The following is an 18,697-nucleotide window of genomic DNA, read 5'->3' as shown; positions in this document are numbered from 1 at the left end:
AAGCTTTCCCTCCTTGTTCAGTAATCTGTAACTCTTTTGAAAAGCCTGTTTTCATGTTTTTAGACACGACGATCTGAAGGAGATGCTGGACAGCAGCAAAGACTCTCTGAAGCTCGAGGCCATGAAGAGGATTGTTGCGGTAATTTACTTTCTGTGCTCACCTCTTTCCTTCCTCTCTAGTTTCGGTTCATAATTTAAGATTACCGGAGAACCCAGTGTCATCGGGAACACCATATTTCAGCCCTGGGCATTTGTTTAATAACCCACAATACCTTCTAAATACTGCCTTCTTTGTTCACCCCCAAAAAAGTGCCTTGAACTACAGTTCGATTTTAAAATGCCTTGAAAAAGTAAACAGGAAACTAGAATATGGTATTTTACATAAGAATAAGCCATAACACAAGGTCAGTTCATGTGGGTTCAGAAATTAGACATGGTATTCATAGGCATTCTCGCAAGATAAGCTACGAGCGCTCAGCACTCCCATGGTCCTCACAGAGGGAGCGGTGAGCCCTCAGCATCTCAAGGTCCTCACAAAGTGAGCTGAGAGCCCTTAGCGCTCTAAGGGCTTCACAGAGTGTTTGGTGGTCCTTGGCATTCTGAGGTTCCTATAATGAGCACTGAGCCATCAAACTACTTTGGGTCTCACAATGTGAGTAAAGCCCTCAGCATCAATAGGTGCTCAAGGAGTATATAATGGAGTCTTGGTTTCCTAAGGTCCTTGCAGTATGAAGATTACATCTTCAGCTTCTAGACAAATCAAGCAATGGACTGTTTAAATTCTGGGCTACAGATAGCATTAACGGGCATAATCCAGCTTTGTGGAGTCGCAGGGTAAGGAACAATTGGCGAAACCAGGGTATACTACAGTCTTCAAAGAGTGAGCAATAAGACACCTGTATGTTGGCATTCGCTGGACGAGGGTTGAGATCACAGTATCATAGGGTCGTCATTAGGTGAGCACAGAGCCCCCAGCATGCTTTGGTGCAATCCTGACATCTTTACTCAATGACACCACAATCCTGAGTGCGTTATTGCTCACCATGCAAATGATGGGCCTTCAGAATCCTCTGATACTCACCTGGTGAGCAGTAGGTCCTGAGTTCACCCCAAGGTGAGCAGTGGGACATTAGCTTCTTGGGGCCCTCAGACAGTAAACAATAGTCCCTGCTGCAAATTGTGTTCCTCTGATGGTTAGCGGTGGGCCATCTGTTTCCTGCCAACCTCACTTGGTGAGAGGTAGACCCTCAGCACTCTAAAGCTGCCACTGAATGAATGGTCAGTAGTCTGGCTACCAGATTTCTGCAATCAGGATAAGTTGGTTGTCCACATCCTATGGTCTCCTAGAGGCTGGAAGGTCCCTTGTTCTCTAAAGTAAAGACAGGATGAGCGGTGAGCATCCATGTTTGAGGGTCTTCACTGGGTGAGCAGCTCACTCACAGTTAAATACTCAGCACCGGATAGGTTGTACAGCAGTTTCATAGTTTCTAGGGCCTTCCTAGGCCGAGTAGTGAGGCCTGAAGATCCTAGTACAGCCACAAGAGGTCTTTAAGAATTAATTTTCAGCTACTTACGCGGTGAGCGATGGGCCCTAAGAATCGTAAACTCAAAGTGTGAACAGTAAGCAGTGGACCCTCGTTATTCTAAAGCCTTAGGGTGCCATTTGGTACCTGAGCTTAGTGAGGATCTCCCTGGGCAAGGGCTGGGCTCTCAGAGGCATTTTGTTATAGAGTGAGCTGCAGATACTAATCGATGGTGAGCACTTAGGTGAGTGGTGTGCCCATAGTATACCAGGGTGACAGTGCAAGTGGTAAGCTCTTTGCTCCCTGGGTCCCTTTAATAGTAAATGGTGGACTCTGCATCTTACAGGATGTGAATAGTCCTACAAATCCTGGGCTTCGTGCACTGTTAGTTGTAATCCAACCGCATATTGGGGTCCTCACAGTGAGTCTTCAACCCTCTTTGGTCCTCAAAGAGCTATCCGTGCACCTCAGTATCCTATGTTTTTCAAAGAGTGAACATGCATCCCCCACAACTTAGGATGAACTATTTGTCCTGGGTAAATATGGACTGGTCTAGTCTAGTCAACACATATAGCCGTAGTAGGATTCGAAATCAATAACTTAAAATGGTTGTAATGCCCAGGGCACTATGTAAAACCCCTTTGGAATGGCTTACAATCAAACACTTCAATTAAGTACATAAGATTTATACACTTATTAGAGAAGAATCAGATAGCCACAGTAGCTCAGGCTAGAATTAGGCCTATCACATCATCCACTTACGACCAACCTCAGAAATCTACAGTCATGTAATAAAATGCGTAAAATTGTGCACTCAACGTGACTACTGCATCGCTAAAGTCTAAGATTTTGGAAAATGTATAAAAGCATTGAGAAATGTATGAAGTGAAATGAAGCGTTGAATTCTTCTTCCAAATGTGGAGCCATACTTTGAGAATTTGCAAGCATTATAATGCTTTTTCTCTCTGTAGTTCCCTCTAATAGTACACCCAGTTGAAGCCATTAAACTATTACTGATCGCCATTATATTTTCATCCACCTACATTTTGAGCCACCATATGAACCTCCCAAAAATGCATCCTATCTCATTATGGCCTGATGAGGTGTGGGCAAGGGGGGCAAGATGTAAATAATGTGTGTTTTCTTCAGTACTCATTTGCTCTCTTCTTGTTCTTAGATGATTGCCAGAGGGAAGAATGCCTCCGACCTCTTTCCGGCTGTAGTTAAAAATGTTGCCTGTAAGAATATAGAGGTAAGTGGGAATGTTCCGTGCAGTTGTTCCTCCTCTTTGCAGCCAGAGTGAATGAACCTGTGCATAAGGTGTCCGACCACTTGTCACAACCTTTATGTAAGCTTCATGGCACACCCAGCACACATCTGGGACAATATGTGAGACGCAAGAGGATGTAGCCTTACGGCTAGAGCGGTCGACCTCGAATCTGGGGAACCGGGTTCGAGTCTCGGTAACGAAGCTGAACATCCTGAGTATTGCTCAGGATCAAGCAGTGATGACTTAAAAATTACCGGTTGTCAATAGCACTGTGTGACTTTAACACCTTGCTCCAAATCAGTTTAAAACCACCAGAATGCATAGATGTCATTGTGCATAGACTATATACGGAATCCTGCATACCACGATTGTCCTACCTTCTGTACTCTTCTTGTCTTTGGATGCAAATCTCGTGGTAGAATGGTATGCCCAAGGAATCCCCAACATTTGAGTTTCATTTGACATGGATTTAAACACAGCTACTTGTTCACATCTTCGAACAATGACCGCATGCTGTTATGGATTGCAAGCAAGAGGACATGGTGGATCAAGTGAATGGTCAATCCTGAATACTCTTCTTGAACAGAACCTCAGCATATCCTCCCTGCTTCCGCTAACAGATGTTTGGGATCACCAACTGTGGCAAATGCTAGACTTTTAAATGTTAAAATTGCAATAGGCATTGTCTTCTCGCGTTTCAGACATCACTGTGGGGACATGTCCAAGCGTTTACATGGTCCCACATGCCACACTCAAGAAAAATGTAATCAAACTCTTTCAAACTCATTCCAAATCTTCACTCTTCTCATTCGGAAGCTACATGAGTGACCGTGTTCATCATCATAAGCTCTGAGTGGAAACAGTAATAGGATGCCCTTGCTCTTCTGAATGAGCAAATGTTTTTATGGCTCACTCAAACACACCAATGTACTTTCAATTTTGGTAAATATTTTAGGCTTTTTGGCTTTAAATTTTTCTCCAAAATGCAATAGATTAACTAAAAAGACCAATATCTGTGAAATGTTACAATGTTAAAAACTCTATTTTCCTCTCCAAATTTCCTACAATATCCAGCGCAAGTAAATGCTCCAGCATTTGTGTTACAAGAAATATGCAGGACTAATATAAAGAAAGTGTAAAAACAATAGGATTTTCACGAAAATTAACACAATTACTATCTTTAACATGTGTTTCGTTGATAACCTCCTAGAGAATTGCTCTCTTCTTCACCCTTTTTTTTGCCAAAGCTCAGCTGTCTGACAGTTTCCTGGTAGGAAGATGCTAAGCTGATGCTTCTTCTGGAAGAATGCCTGGCAGACTCTGCATTTTAATTAGAATTTGTTGTACTTATTTATGCACTAGGTTAAAATAATCTCAGAATCCTACACCGAGGCGAATTATTGTGCATATTTCTGCTAGTATCACGTGGTGGGTGGAATAGCGCCTTCTTGATGTGCCAGCTATCCACCTACACACCTTCTGCTTAACTGTACATCTCAGGGTGTGGCTGAACAAAATGCTGCAATATGTGTTGATTCAGGCATAATTAATTTGTGTAAATAAACTGGCCGCTTAGGTTCCGTGTTGACAGTTCGTAATACATACACACAAAAGCCAGGTTGAGCAGACTGTGAATAAGGAAACAAACCACACCACTTACTATAGATAATATAATCACTACTCACGCCTTGTTTATCGACGCATAACTTTGAACACAAGCACATTGCTTTGTCAGATTGCCTATATACATTCATTGTTTTTTTAATTTTATATTCACATATGTAGCACGTGGCAAGGCAGACATCTCGACCTGTGGATGATATATGCAAGGGGTGTGGATGGCTTGATCAGTGGGACAGGAATAAGAAGGCTGTAAGTCTGTTTCTAGAGGCCTTGAGGGCGAAGGCTCCATGGACGTGTATGAGTAAACTGTTCCAGTGTTTGTTCCCTTCTACTGTGTTGTTTGTGCTTGTTTCCAGTGTGTTTGAATGGCACGCAGATCCAGGTGCAGGAGACTGACAGACTCCAGTTATCAGTGGAAAGGTTGTGCAGGGCGGGGCTGATGTGGGCTTTAGTAAGGCCTAGTACCAGCCAAGCTGCCATGTATTTTATTTTTGTGAGTCTGTCCGGTTTGTATTCTGAGATGTCAGCTTACAGGGCTCTAACACAGTCCATCTTAGAGATGGATCACCACTGTGCAGCTCAGTCAATAAATTAAATTAGCTTTTTTTTACTACAATGCCCCTTTGGACATTTTCCAAGGAAGCTTTACCTTTTTGACACACGGAAGGGCATGTGAGAAGGCGGTGATGTGGTTGCAGAAAAAGTGAGGCAGCGGAGTTGCTCAAGATTTTTGAAAGGATCCGTAGATAAAGCAGCGGCTCCAGTTTTCGAGCCATTCAAGTTGCAAGCCGCTCAGCCCATTCTGCAGTGCAGGGTGTTGCAAACACAAGTTACTCGTTGAACATGGTCTGAGAACCTATCATTTTGGATGTTGCAGGCCTCGCAGTGGCCAGGTCTTGATGCTGGAGGGTAAGTGTCAAAGGGCACATGTGTCGTGGAATGGGTGTTGAGACTGGGAGCCTGCAGGCAGAGAAGAGGGTCCTTCTTTAACCTCTTGTGTGTGGTTTCTAAAAAAAGACCCAATTCATGTGAGGAAGCCATCCGATGCACCCATAATAGATTCTGTTCTGTTAAGTGGTGCATAGTGACGCGCAGTGTCTGAGCCCACTTAGAGATTGAGGAGAAGAACTAGAATGGCTGATGAGAAGGACTCTCCATTAGCTAATTTTGAAGTTCACATGTTGACGCTGGCTTCTTCCAGTCTGTGTCGGGAGTGAACTCCCAGGTGGGATGTACTAAAGGTGGCTTAGCTTACATGAATTTTACACTATTTGGGGTCCTACTCACACACCTTCCTTGAAGGCTTTCCAGAAAGCCAGGTTTGCAAGGTGGACGCTTGTCTGTCTTCTTGAATCGTGTTTGCCTGATATATTTAAATATTCAATTAAGGTTGCACTTAATAGTGGGACGTCCATGTTTCTAATGACTTCCATTGTTGGGGAATGGGCCTTGGTATGGTAAAGCACAGATAGACCAAGTCATGTCTAACACAATTTAATTAAAGGAAACTTCCAGGACATGAACACCGGTCTCAACGTTCAGTACTTCCCAATCAATCCACCATATCACATCTTTTGGAGAACTGCACTAACACAAGTGTTATTCGTTGTAATTAGAGCATGGTACTGTGCCACTGTATGACTCCTGGTTGGCAAGAGGCGTTTATGGTTCAGAAGAGGCATGGGGCAAGTGCCAACCTATGAGCACCCATTATTTGAATGACGGCTGATTATTACTAGTCTTTAAAAAAAATGATTTGTCTGGACAAACTGAGGGTTGGCTCAGTGGTGCTCTGCGATTGATAATACCTAGAAAAGCAAACCAAGTAGCAGACCCTTACAACCTGAAGACCTGACCAAAGTACTGCCTCACCTTCTTAATATTCATAGATTAAATGTTTGCGTTTTTATTTCTGCTTACCATAGCCTGTGTGATGTTGCACCCATTGCCACATGTGTGCTTTAGTTTACCGTATGTATTTCAAGTTGTATGACATAAAATTGTATTTTGATTCTGCTGCAAAAAGCTTCAAACATGCAAGTTAAAGCTTTTCATAAATTTACACATACATAAAGGATCGGTATATCTGGCAACTCAGCCACATTGAGCACTAAATAATTACTGGCAATCCTGGATGAGTGGTCTTAAGTATTCTGCAATTCTATTTTTTAATATCCAATGCCGGTCAGGTAGGACTCTTGCAGGCAGCCAATTAAAGTAATGAAACGATGGTTCTATGATCAATTTCCCATTTTTCCTGCAGGTGAAGAAGCTTGTGTATGTCTACCTAGTCCGATATGCAGAGGAACAGCAGGACCTGGCTCTGCTCTCCATTTCTACCTTCCAACGTGGCCTAAAGGTCAGAAGTTACTTAAAAAGATGAAAGCATCACTGTGTAATATGAAGTTTGCAACTCAGAACTCACGGGCAAACCTTTGACTTTAGGATATTAGATGTAGAAGTCTTCTACCTCTGGAGTGATTTCACAATATTCTTTTTTCTGAGAATTCGGAGATACTTAAAAAGTCATGCCTTGGGGCAGTGTGAGGGTCCCTCTTTAGGGCTCCAACTAGAAGGATTGTTTGCTTGAAAACAATCAGACATGGTACACGCCAGTGCCTTGGTCGCTATGATTTAGTTGTATGTCTGTTGGCGTAATAATTGTATTTTAAAGAATTCTCCATATTATTGGCGAGTATGATTGCATTTACTACATTGATCTCATTATTAAAAGCTCCTGGAAGGCTTTACATTCTGAGCAGGTCTGTCCCTTCCTCTACATAAGAGGAGGATGTATCAGTTCAGGTTTACACTCGTTAAGGGCATTTGCACGGGGGTGGAATCCACTCTGCCTTAATCTTCTCCAAGTAAATTGTTGCCCTTTTTCCTTTTTTAGCCAAAAGCTGGTCATACTTCTGAATGTAAAGGCTTGTATCATTACCTAGATATCCTCAGGTTCCCAGAGTGACACTTTTAATTTGTAACATGTAGGAGCACTGCTCATGAGAACTGTGACTTACAAATCACACAATCATTCACACTGTGACCCCATTTCAAAGGGATTACCCTTAATCGAGGTTCCTGAAGTAACATGATCTGATGCCATTCTTCACAAGAAAGGCTCCAAACCTAGGGTTTACATATTAAAGTGGCTTTACTCCTCAGAAAACCACTAGCTGTTCATAGCTCAACTGTGAAACCTTTCTTTGCCCACCAATGTAAACTTCCCATGGTTGCTAATGAATGAATTACTCTAAAATACCTGGACGATTTCTGCTGATTTTTGCCACTCTTACTCTGCTGAGATGTCATGCAGATTGTGGTCTCAATACATTTTGGGCATGTTTTATGGCAGAGTAATTGTGATGCGTCTGGAGTTTGGGCACAGTAGCTGGTAGTTTACTAAAAAACAAGTAATTTACCACTGCTGTAATGTTCTGATGGTTTCTCGCCTATTAGTAACCACAGAATAGCATGTAAAACCCGTTTCCATGTTTTATTATGCTTTGTTAAATTACTAAATTATTTTATTATTAATTTGAAAGACACTCATACACTTCATCTAGCCCTATAGTCCTGACTGAAAACCCACTGGCAAGTATACTTCCCTCTCAGAATGACCGAAGACGAAGGTTGTTTTGCAAAGAGAAATGTTTTCAAATTTTATCGAGCATCTACAATTTCTCAATCTGTCTAAGGGCTTTTAGTGGTAGATTTCAGCTTCTCGCATTCTAGCAGTGCTTAATTTGTAATAAGAATAAATGCTGTTTTTCTTTGGAGCCTGCTGTGGCAAATGTTGGGACTGCTGAAAACCAACAGCTGCCTAATCTTGATTCCTCCCCATGCCTCCTTCATCCAAACAGTCTACACTCCCTGTTTCTTTTATCTCACTCTTGCACATTCTTTTTCCGATCCTGTTTTCACTCTGTCTCACTGTTTTTCCACCTTTCACTTCCTCCTTTTATGTATTTCTCTGTCTTGTTCTCTGTCAGTGTCTGATGATGGAAATTATTTTCTGATTGATACTTCGAATCGCAGATTCTTCTCCTCAGAATACTCCATAGAAGCCATTCTGGATCCATAAAACTTTCTACAGCAGTGCTCCCTTCTGCCGCTGGGTGGCACTGTGCAGCTCTGCACATCTAAGAGCCACTTCTGCAAGTTGACGTCAGTTCCTTTCTTTCTTTGCTTTCCGAAGCTCTGCTCCCAATCTTAACGGTCATCCGACTACTTTCAAATTTAATTTCAGTGTGCTAAGGAGTTATGTCCCCACCCAACACAACAGGTTTCAAACCTTTCTTTGATTATAGAAAACCGCCTATTGTCCCTCACAAGGTGTGTTTCTAGTGTCTGTGCTTTGGCTAGTGCTCAAAGTTGTGCCTTAAATGTACAATCATGCCCCACAAGGCGCATGTCACCAGACCGGGAGACGAAGCTGTATGTCTGGAAACACAAGAAGATAAAGCATCCTTCACATAGGTACCACTCCATAGTCGCAGGCGGGGAGTCAGTCCTGCTCCTTATGGCGTTCGGTACAAAAACAGAGAGGACCCCTTAGTCCCAAAGGGGTAGGGCACCAAATAGACCAGGGTAAAAAAAGAGTTCCCCTTTGGTATACTTTAAAAGCAGAGCCAAACCACATACACTCCGAATTTTAGTTACATCACCAGAACATAACATCAACACTATCAAAGGTCAAGTGCTCAATCAATACTTGGTATTTTATTGAAATATAAAAAGCGAGAAACACATTAAAAACCAACAAGGACGGGGAGGAGCCAAAATGGCGACCGGGACGGCAGCGTAGACTCCCGGCTCCGTGAACCTCCGCATCCCGCACGGATATCCTGCAAGAGATCCTCAGTCTGCGCTATGCGATCGTGTTTGTGAACGAGAGTGGCACCCGACCGTGTGACTCCGAGGTTTCTGGCTGCGGTACCGCCGGAGAAATGTGCATTTGAACTTTGCGGCCCGTGCAGCCCTGGAGCCTGGACCTCGAGTGGACGCCTTGGCCGGGTGGCAGTTCAATAACAGCGGCCTGCGGCGACTGGGTGGAGTCGGTCCACCGGAGCGGTGCTAACCTCGGCCTGCATTTCGCCGTGGTCGCTCCCACTGCTAAGCGTAGCGGACCGAGGGCATGCCCGGGGGTGCAATTCTCAGATTCTCCGGTGATTGCCCCTGCCTTTGACGGTGAGCTGCCCGGACGCCGCCCGTAGCTCGCCCTGATCCTTGCGGGCTGCTCCCGGATTTTCGCGGTAGCTGGTCCGTGGCGGGGACGACTGTTGCCCGTGACCACGCAACGGAAAATTTTTGCCTGCCCCCGGAACCCGGTCTCCAGCGCCGTGGACTTCGAGGCGCTTGTCCCTGGGTCCCGGCCCCAACACGGGTCGGGCCTCCCCGGCGGCCATCTTGTTGCGATGCAGCCTACCATCCTGTCCGCTGGGCCGCAGCGGGAATGGGAGTGTGGGACTTTTGGGAGTGTGGCGGAGCGCTCGCGGAGAGCTGTGCTGGGGTACGGCGACCTCCTAGAGGCCCTTGGTGCCCTTCATTTCTCCTTAGTTCGTGGCGTCGGGGTCTTGGGGAGTAAGCTCGATGGTGTGGCATCAGTGTTGGGACAGTGGCGGCCTGCCTGTCCTCAGGTACACGAGGACTTCCCACACTGCACACAGGAGGACAATGTCGCGGCCACCCCTGCGATTAGTGCACACCTGGACACTCCGGACAGTATGCTACCGTGTGATCGGCTGGCTGAGGGTTTGATCTGTTCCGGAGGTATTGGACCTGAGTGGGAGGTGGTGGCCTCGTCCCGTGCACGGCCCCCGGCGACCCAGGGACAATTCCAGCAACAGTTGTCTGCTTTGACTGATTCCGCCTTCCTGGACCTTGTGTGCAGTGCAGATCCTGGGGCAGCACTGGGAAAGACGTCCCTCCATGATGCGGACTGTGTTGGAACTCAGAGACTTCCACCCCATCTGTGTGTGTCGCTTCCCGGTCGTTTCTGGACACTTCTATACCTGGGAACATTGGACATGGCGCTGGGTCGAGGGGTAGGCATGTGCAGAATTGCAAAGAGAGGTCAAGGATAAGGCTGATCCTTCAGGGGTGGTCATCCAGTAGACGGGCGGACTCCGGGGTTGCGTACTCTCATGGCATAGCTGTTAGCATATTAGGTGCATATATGCTCCCCATCTCTCTTTGATATGGTCGCTTTGGTGCTGCTTATTGTTTGCTGTGGGGAGACCTCACCGTGCGGGAGGGAGAAGCCGGGGGTATGTTTTGAAGGCCCTCCTCCAGTTTATTATACTTTCTCTACCCCCCCGTCTGGTGGGGTTCTTTTCTTACTCCTTTTTCCCTGTCTCTTCTATATTTCGGGTCTAGTTCCAGGGCGACAGGCACACTGCTGGGGGGGGGGGGCCGTACTCATTTGCAGAGGTGCAGGGTGGGGGTTTGGGGGAGGGGATTCTTTAGTCTTTCATCTCTTTTTCTATGGCCTCCTTTTTCTTCTCCGCTTCTTCTTGGTTTTTTCTTTTCTGGGATCAGCGTGGTACACCTCCTTGGTTGTGAATCGTTGCCTTCTCATGTGTGCCACAGTTTCCGGGCTGTTCTCTGGGCGTTAGGGCGGGGGCTTGCAGGCGCAACTGTTTATGATATTCTTCCCCATCCTGAATTTCCTGTGTCTGCGCCATTGATCCCATAGATTGCTGTTTATTGATTACGTCTATTATTCTGCCTGCCTCTTATCGCTGTTGGGAAATTGTCTGGCACCTGATCCTACTGTTTCGTTCCATTATAAAATGAAAAACTCTTTTTCTCCTGGTGTCCTACCTGGGCTGCTCGCTGGCTGGACTATACTAGCATGAAGACTCTGCTCTCCGAGGTGCCGCCTGTGTTCACATTTGATTTTTATTGTTATGATTGTCTAGCGGCCGGCCCCGGGGGGTTGTAGGCCCATACTTGTTATTGATTGAAATGTCAATAAAGGTTTTTCAAAAAAAAAAAAAAAAAACAACAAGGACAGCTATTGTCCGCAAAAACTACACAGATATACACAACAATGGGAGAACCTGCAAGAAAAATATTTTCTAGTCATAAAAACAGGCAATACATCAGACCAAAATTCATGCGTTCCTGCATAGGCAGTTAACTTCATGCTCCAAATCCTGGTAAGTCAAAATTGTACTCCAAGCACAAACATAAAAGAGCACTCTGACCCTAAAGAGAAGGCACAGGGGCATCACAATGTCAGTCATTCATCTTCGAGGTCTCCGGCCACGAAGCTGATTCCTCAATTGAGTCAATTGAAGTAGTGGGCACATGTTTTGTACTTCGACACACATGGATGCTTTCCACAGGATTTTCCTGTGATGTAGAAGCCTCCCTCACAGATATGGTTTTTGATAGGTCACACCTTTTCGGTGAGAAGTTGGACTCTGCATCAGAGGTGCACCACGTTCTTTGGGTCTGTTGAACCCTGCAAAACAGTCTCCCCACCAGTTCAAAAAGTTCAGAAGCTATTCCAGAGGGCTGGTGTATAGGCAGAGATGGTCTCCGCAACAAGTTCATTGACCCCCCCCAGTCCTTTCGTGGTTGTGGGCATGGTTCTGGTAGATGGTACACAGGTCAGCATTAAAGTCAGTTCTCCCATTCCAGCAGTCACCAAACCACTTTCGTTTATTATGAGTGGCACACACCCCTCCAGTGGGGGGCAGGATCCACTGTTTTTTCCCCAGAGTGGTGCTCCATCACATACAACAAATGGGTCTGAAAACTTGTTCAACATGGATATGCCCTGCCTTTTCCACTGCCAAATATCATCCTTCTGCACCCCTACATCATAACAAACTTCAGATGAATACCTGTCCATCCTGTAAGAGGTGCGGGCATCGCTTTCCAAGGGTGCTGTTGAGAGGGTACCAACTCAGAAACAGCAGAAAGTTGTTACTCTTGCTATTTCACGGTTCTGAAGAAGGACATCTCAGACCTATTATGTACCTTTAAACTTTGAATACCTTACTGTAGAAGGCGAAATTCAAAATGCTTAAGTTGGCCCCGATCCAGTCTGCTCTGGACCTGGGCAACCGGATGGTGTCCTGCAGGATGCATATTTTCACACACCTGACCTGCAGTCCCTCAGACAATATTTGTGGTTTAAGGTAGTTGGTAGTTAAGAAGCATTTTCAATTTGCAGTACTTACCTTAGGCTTCCCCAATTTCCCTCGGGTGGTCACAAAAGAGATGGCGGCGATCACTTAGTTCTCACCTTCATAGAGGTTTACTATCAACGAGCCAAAGTTGCGCATGACTCTTTATTACAGACTTCTATTCAGAAGAGCTGTCTTGGACACAGTGCAGTCCCTCTGCCAGAAAGGAGTACAGGACGTTAAGTCTGTGATCCAGATGTTTAAGCCTCAGTTCTGGATCACAATGAGAGCAGCTTTTAGGCCTCCTTGCCTCCTGCATCATCTTCGTAAGATACACCAGGTGGCACAAACATACTGCACGATGGAATTTGAAGTTCCAGTGGGCCCAGGATCATGGAAATCTGGCAGATATCACCCAGATCTTGGAGGGGATGGGTTACAATCTGCAGTGGTAGCTGTTTGACCCTAAAGGGTCCAGTTGCAGGCCCATCTCCTTTCCCCACCCAGATCCAATGGTGGTGATGGATTCACCCATGCTGGACAGCTCATCCGAAGAGGTGTAGATCAGGCAATGATCTCCGTCAGAAGCCTGGCTCCATACCAGTCTGTTGGGGGTGTAGGCCATTCGTGTGTCTCTGAAGTCCTTCCTGCCATCCTTCAGTTGACGCTGACACAGGTACTTACAAATGGCACCACCACCATGTGGAATTGAAACCTGCGGTACAGCCCTTGAATGCCGAAGTGAATGAGCAGAACAGACAGTATCTGGCAAGTCACTAGTTGAGTCTAAATCCTGCGGTGGCCCTAGGGAATGTTCCAATAGTGGGTAGAACTCAAGATAAATACTTTTGGCTCTATCAGGAATTCGCTATATTGAACGTTTTATGAGTTGGAGTTCTTGCAAAAACATGGGTGGGAGATGCATTTTAGCTGGAATGGAACACTTTACTCATGTGTGCCCTTGCCTCTCCTGGCCCTGGTTCTAAAAAAGACTAAGAATGACCGGACCAATGTCATCCTAGTCACCCTGGACTGGGTCTGGAGAGCGTGGTACCTGGCACTTCTGGGCATGAGCATCTGTCTCAATTAGGCAACCACTTCAAACGATCTTCTGTCACAACAACTAGGCAGTGTCTCCCACCTCAATCTGTGCAAACTACACGTACATGGGTGGGGAGTGATAGGCAGCAACTTACTGCGCTTGATCTGCTTGCTGAAGTAGTGGATGTCATCCTTGCTGCCAGACGCCCGTCCTCGAAATCTATCTACGCCAGGCACTGGGACAAATTTGTGATCTGATGTGGCTGGTAAGACTGATCCCTTACAAGCAAAACTGTCATACATCCTTTCGTTTGCTTTATCTTTGGCCCTGCAAGGCTTTGCAGTTGGCCTTATTAAAGCTTATTTGTCATGTCAGACCTCGCGGCCTTTCTACTTTTATCGGCCAAATCATACCTGTTTTAATCACCTGTTGTGAAGAGTTATCAAAGGTTTGGCACATGTTCTCTCCTAAGCCGTTTGTGATACTACAGTAGGACCCAAACTTTGCTTTGATATTTCTTATGCATGCACTTCGGAGATGAAAAGTTGTTCACTCCATCTCCTGACTAGGGATTACATCAGCTTGCTACATGAGGGAACTCCAGCCATTTTCCGTGCACCTACCATATTTCACCTTTTTTCCAGACAAGTTGGTGCTGAGGACTCGGTGGCATTCTTGCTAAAAGCAATGACTCCCTTTTGTGATGAGCTGTCTTCCAGCTCCTGAAAAGGAAAGGCTCCATTGGCTGAAACACAAAAGGGCTTTTAGGTTTTATATTGATTGTACAAAGGACAGTCCTGTGGACTCAACGTTTTGTGGGGATTTCCATAGTAAAGAAAGGGAAGGTTGCGCAGAAGTGGACCGTGTTGTGGTTGGATAGTGGTCAAGAAGCAGTCTCTGGATGTTCTTAAAGCACATTCCACCAGAGCTAAGGCTGTTACCACTGCGGTCGCAATCAGAGTGTTGGTCCCTAACATGTGCCAGGCTGCCACGTGGGCTTTAGGGCATACATTCATGAAGTACTAGTGACTTGAGCGCCTGGTCTGGCGCAAAGGACATTTTGCCAGCTCGGTCCTGCAGGATTTTCTTTATATACCGGGTGCATCACTCCCCTGACTTAACTTTGCTACAGGTAACCTATTTGATAGGCAACAATTGTGTGTTGGGTAGCAGCAAGTACAATACACTGGTGCACGCAGGCTTTCGAGGGGTGGGGGAGGTATTTTAGTCCGTAGATGGTTGCCATTTCAGGTGACAAAGACGTGATCAGACCCACTGGGATGCTGGACGGCAGTGAGGGGTACATGGAAAGACGAGGAGCTAAGTTTGGCATCATTGTACTTTCTGTTGGGTCTTCAGGGAGCAGGGTTGTGAAAAAAAGAGATAGCCGGGATTCCCGATGCTCTCTGATTGTGGGAGGTGATCTCAATCTGCAAGGGGCGGTGGATAGAATAGTCAAAAAAACGGGGCGATGGCAAATGAGGACACCCAGCTGAAATCCTTCCCCGTGGTACTGGGATTGTGGACAAATGGCAGGCTGCCCTTCCGGGGTCCAAAACTACTCCCACGCGTCAAACTTATTTCACCCCATTCCAGACACTACTTTTTGGTGCCAGTGACTCAGCGGTGTAGATATCAGAATACAGAGAGTTTTCCATATTAAATTTATAGAACAAAGGTACTTAGAACAGCATGCTTAAAGAAAATATATGGTTCATGTCACAGAGTGTTCAGTTATGGCGGGCCTGTGTCATACAGTGCCTTATGGCAGTGTAATAGCTAATTTCATCTGCCAACGGGCAGTCGATGCAGCAGAGGAACAGAGGAATATGTGATCTCTAAGCACTTTTGTATCCAAATGTACTGCCCAATTTTGGATCTGTTGCAAACAATTCAGAAAATTCTTGGTTATCACCAGATCAAAGTACTTACAAGATTAGATTGAAGCATGTACGATAATAATAGGGTTCTAACTAATAGATTCACAGATTCAGGGATCAGGACAAGAATTCTCAAGGCCTTAAACAGAAGGTGGCAAGAATTTGCTATGGCCAAGGTCTTTCTAAATCCAGATGTTGTGATTCTTAACCTTAGATCGAACTAGGTAGGTCCCTAAGTATAGAGGTCAAAGTTCGAGGCCCTGCAATGAGAACCTGAGTGCTTTTTACCGCCTAACTAAAGCAACGCGGTGTTCATCCACTGATTAGCTACTACCCCATGATCAAGGAGACAGACGTATGTGATCATGGGAAAGAGAAAAGAAAATATGTGTTCCATCCTCTTAGGCACAACATTCAGCCAATTAGGGACTATTTGAGCAGTTAGTAGTGGAACATATGTTTCATCAAAAACCAACAGAAAACTCAGATAACCTGTTAGTAACAATGTTGTTCCTTCATGACAGTAAGTAGCCCGGGTGTGTTCCCCTTTAATTTTGAGATAGGAAAAGTGAGAAATAGTAACTGTGAAAGCCAGCTTCCAGAACATAACTTTTACTGAGGTTATGCAAGTGATACATTTGTAAGGTTTTGTAGCCATCCTAGTATATCCAAAAATGCTTGCATTTATTCTCTTGCTCGGGAGTGTACAATGTACGAGTGTACAAGGCCAGATGAATCTCAGATTTTCAGAATATTCACTTAGGATAAACATACATTCCCTATGTCTAAATAGAAATCATTTACATAATTAATGGCTATTCTGAAAATATGTCATAGGGCTGGACCTACATTACTCTGGGCCTGCATACATGTAATGCCCTAGAAGTTACAGTGAATTAGGTAAAAAAAGAACATTGCATGCATGCTTACATTTGAAATGAGCAGAAAACTAATAATAATTCTAATTCTGGTGTCAGGCAGTTTTATGTTTCCACCCTCCTCTGTCAATACTCTTCTAGAGTCCCCATCTGAACTGAAGCATCCCTATATGGCAGAGGCAATGGAATTGATCTCTCTTTCCTTCTTCCACAGGATCCAAACCAGCTGATCCGGGCCAGTGCCTTGCGTGTGCTATCCAGCATCCGTGTGCCCATCATCGTGCCCATAATGATGCTGGCCATAAAGGAGGCTGCTTCAGACATGTCTCCTTATGTGCGCAAGACAGCTGCACATGCTATTCCAAAGCTTTACAGGTAAGAGCGGTGCACCACATCGAACTGAGTTACAGCAGCAGACTGGTCTCCAGTTCGTGCTGCGCCATGCAAGTGGGGAAAGCCAACAGTTGAGACAGCGTCAAGTCCCATGGAGTTCTAACTGATAATAGACCTTTGAATATCCAGAGCAGATGGGCAGTCAAAAAGGGGATGTGGGAGTTGGCGTCACTGGATAGTGTATCCCTGCAGATATCTCCCTGTATCTTCTGATGGAGCTATGCCTTATTTCAAGAGTAAACTCTCTGCTACCTCTCAGTAGCCAGTGAAATGGAGTCTAACTTTGTGTGATGGCAGGGAGGTTGAGCAGTCTTTCTGTTGCCTCTGGGACCGTATACATTCTCCCAACCTGATTCCTTTATCTCCCTGTACATTGTTTCACCTGTTCGTTTTTTGTCAGCCTTACCAATGAAAAGACAAAGGTTTAGTTTCCCAGTTCCTATATCTGGTCTCCCAAGCCAAATTGGATAGAGCATTAATGATTTGTTCATTGATTTGCTTAGCCCTTTTCAGCTCCCCTCCCCAACCTTTATGCTGATGAGCACATGTAGGACGGTATCACTGAAGACTATTAGTGCATGTCAGTGCATCATCTAGAAATGTAACCTATCATAGTGCAGTAGCGCTTTGTGTATTTTAAGAAATACTAGTGCAGTGTTTGTAGACACATCCTCGCGCTGAGTCACTTTAGTGTTGTATCATTCTCTAAATGATCAGCCTGCTGTAGTGCTGTGCTTCTCTCTAATCAAGAAGTACACTCTAGTCCAAAGCCACTATAGACAATGAGCATGCTTTATTGTAGTGTCATGCTCTTGACAATTGGTACACTCTAGTGCTTTGACATTGGCAATAATTACCAAGCTCAAGAGTTCTGTCACTTTCGAACCATTGAGCAGAAAACTTACTGTTGACTTTCCAAAGAAGAGTAACTATTGATATTAAACATGCACTGATGGTATTTCTGGGTACTGTGACACTACATGACAATGGTGTATGTAGGTAGCTCGCTCTTTATGTGATATATCAAGAATCTGATGTAACTTGTGAAGAGCCCAGGGATTCTCTTATGAGTGGGCTTGCTATGCAGTCCCAAAGGGCTCTATCACTGGGTCGTGTGGTCGAGCAGCCTAAGGCTTAACACAGATGAGTGCAAGACATTTGCAAATACACACAGCGGTTAATAAATGACATCACGACTCAAGAAAGAGATCCACACCAATTTATAAAAATAGCAAGTACCTTTATATATGTTTAGCCATCAGAGACAAACGTTCAGGTAAGTATGTTTTTAAATATAAATTCTTTTCACTTTAAACAGTGAGCACAGTGCAATTTCTGAGTTCTACAATGTTATCATATGGAAGGTAGAACAAGCTCTGCAAACGGGTACAGTATATCGACTTACAGGACCAATTTCCAGTAGTTAAGGTGAGTGGTGGGCAAGGTCCAAGGCATCACCAGCAGTACACCACCAGCGGCACGAGGGCGGCCAGGTGGAAGGTGTAGATCAGCATCGGGAGCCTAATGCGTTTCGATGGGTATCAGTCACTTTAAAAAAAAATGGCAGGCCCTGGCTAGGAAGCCAGCCAGTGGGCTCAAACCTTGCAATGCTCGGGGACGGTTGGACACCATTGGTTCTCTTCTTCAAGGCCCAGGGGTGACTGGTGCAGAGGTGTCCCTAGGCATTGGAGTGGTACTGCAACCAAAACCCAGTTTCCTATACAAGCACCACCCCACCCCCCGAACCCACCCCATCCCACAAGCCATGAGACTCCGCCAAACCTGGGAGAATCTTCCTAGTCTGTCAGGCGAGGAAGAGTAAGGAAACAGGCTGGTTTGTTGCAGGTTCTACTCTGCTGTACATCCTCCTGTATAGGTAATTCCCTCTGGGAAGTTGACCTACATCAGCAGTTTTAGGACCCAATTTAAAATGTCCTTTGTCTACTT

The 18,697-nt window shown here is 45.2% G+C and overlaps 1 protein-coding gene across 7 annotated transcripts in view; it reads left to right on the top strand.

The window, feature by feature from the left end:
- The window catches only part of AP3B2 (adaptor related protein complex 3 subunit beta 2), a 405,963-nt gene that overhangs the window by 159,096 nt on the left and 228,170 nt on the right, over nt 1–18,697 (top strand). For all 7 annotated transcript variants that reach the window (XM_085644011.1, XM_085644012.1, XM_085644009.1 and 4 more), the window contains exons 2-5: nt 64–139; nt 2,701–2,775; nt 6,680–6,775; nt 16,572–16,732. In XM_085644011.1, coding sequence (XP_085500137.1) covers nt 64–139; nt 2,701–2,775; nt 6,680–6,775; nt 16,572–16,732 — 408 coding nt within the window. The remainder of the gene's footprint in view (nt 1–63; nt 140–2,700; nt 2,776–6,679; nt 6,776–16,571; nt 16,733–18,697) is intronic.

Source organism: Triturus cristatus, chromosome 3_1 (assembly GCF_964204655.1).
Source record: "Triturus cristatus chromosome 3_1, aTriCri1.1, whole genome shotgun sequence".
Taxonomy (NCBI): Eukaryota; Metazoa; Chordata; class Amphibia; order Caudata; family Salamandridae; genus Triturus; species Triturus cristatus.
This window is presented reverse-complemented; position numbering and strand designations above follow the sequence as displayed.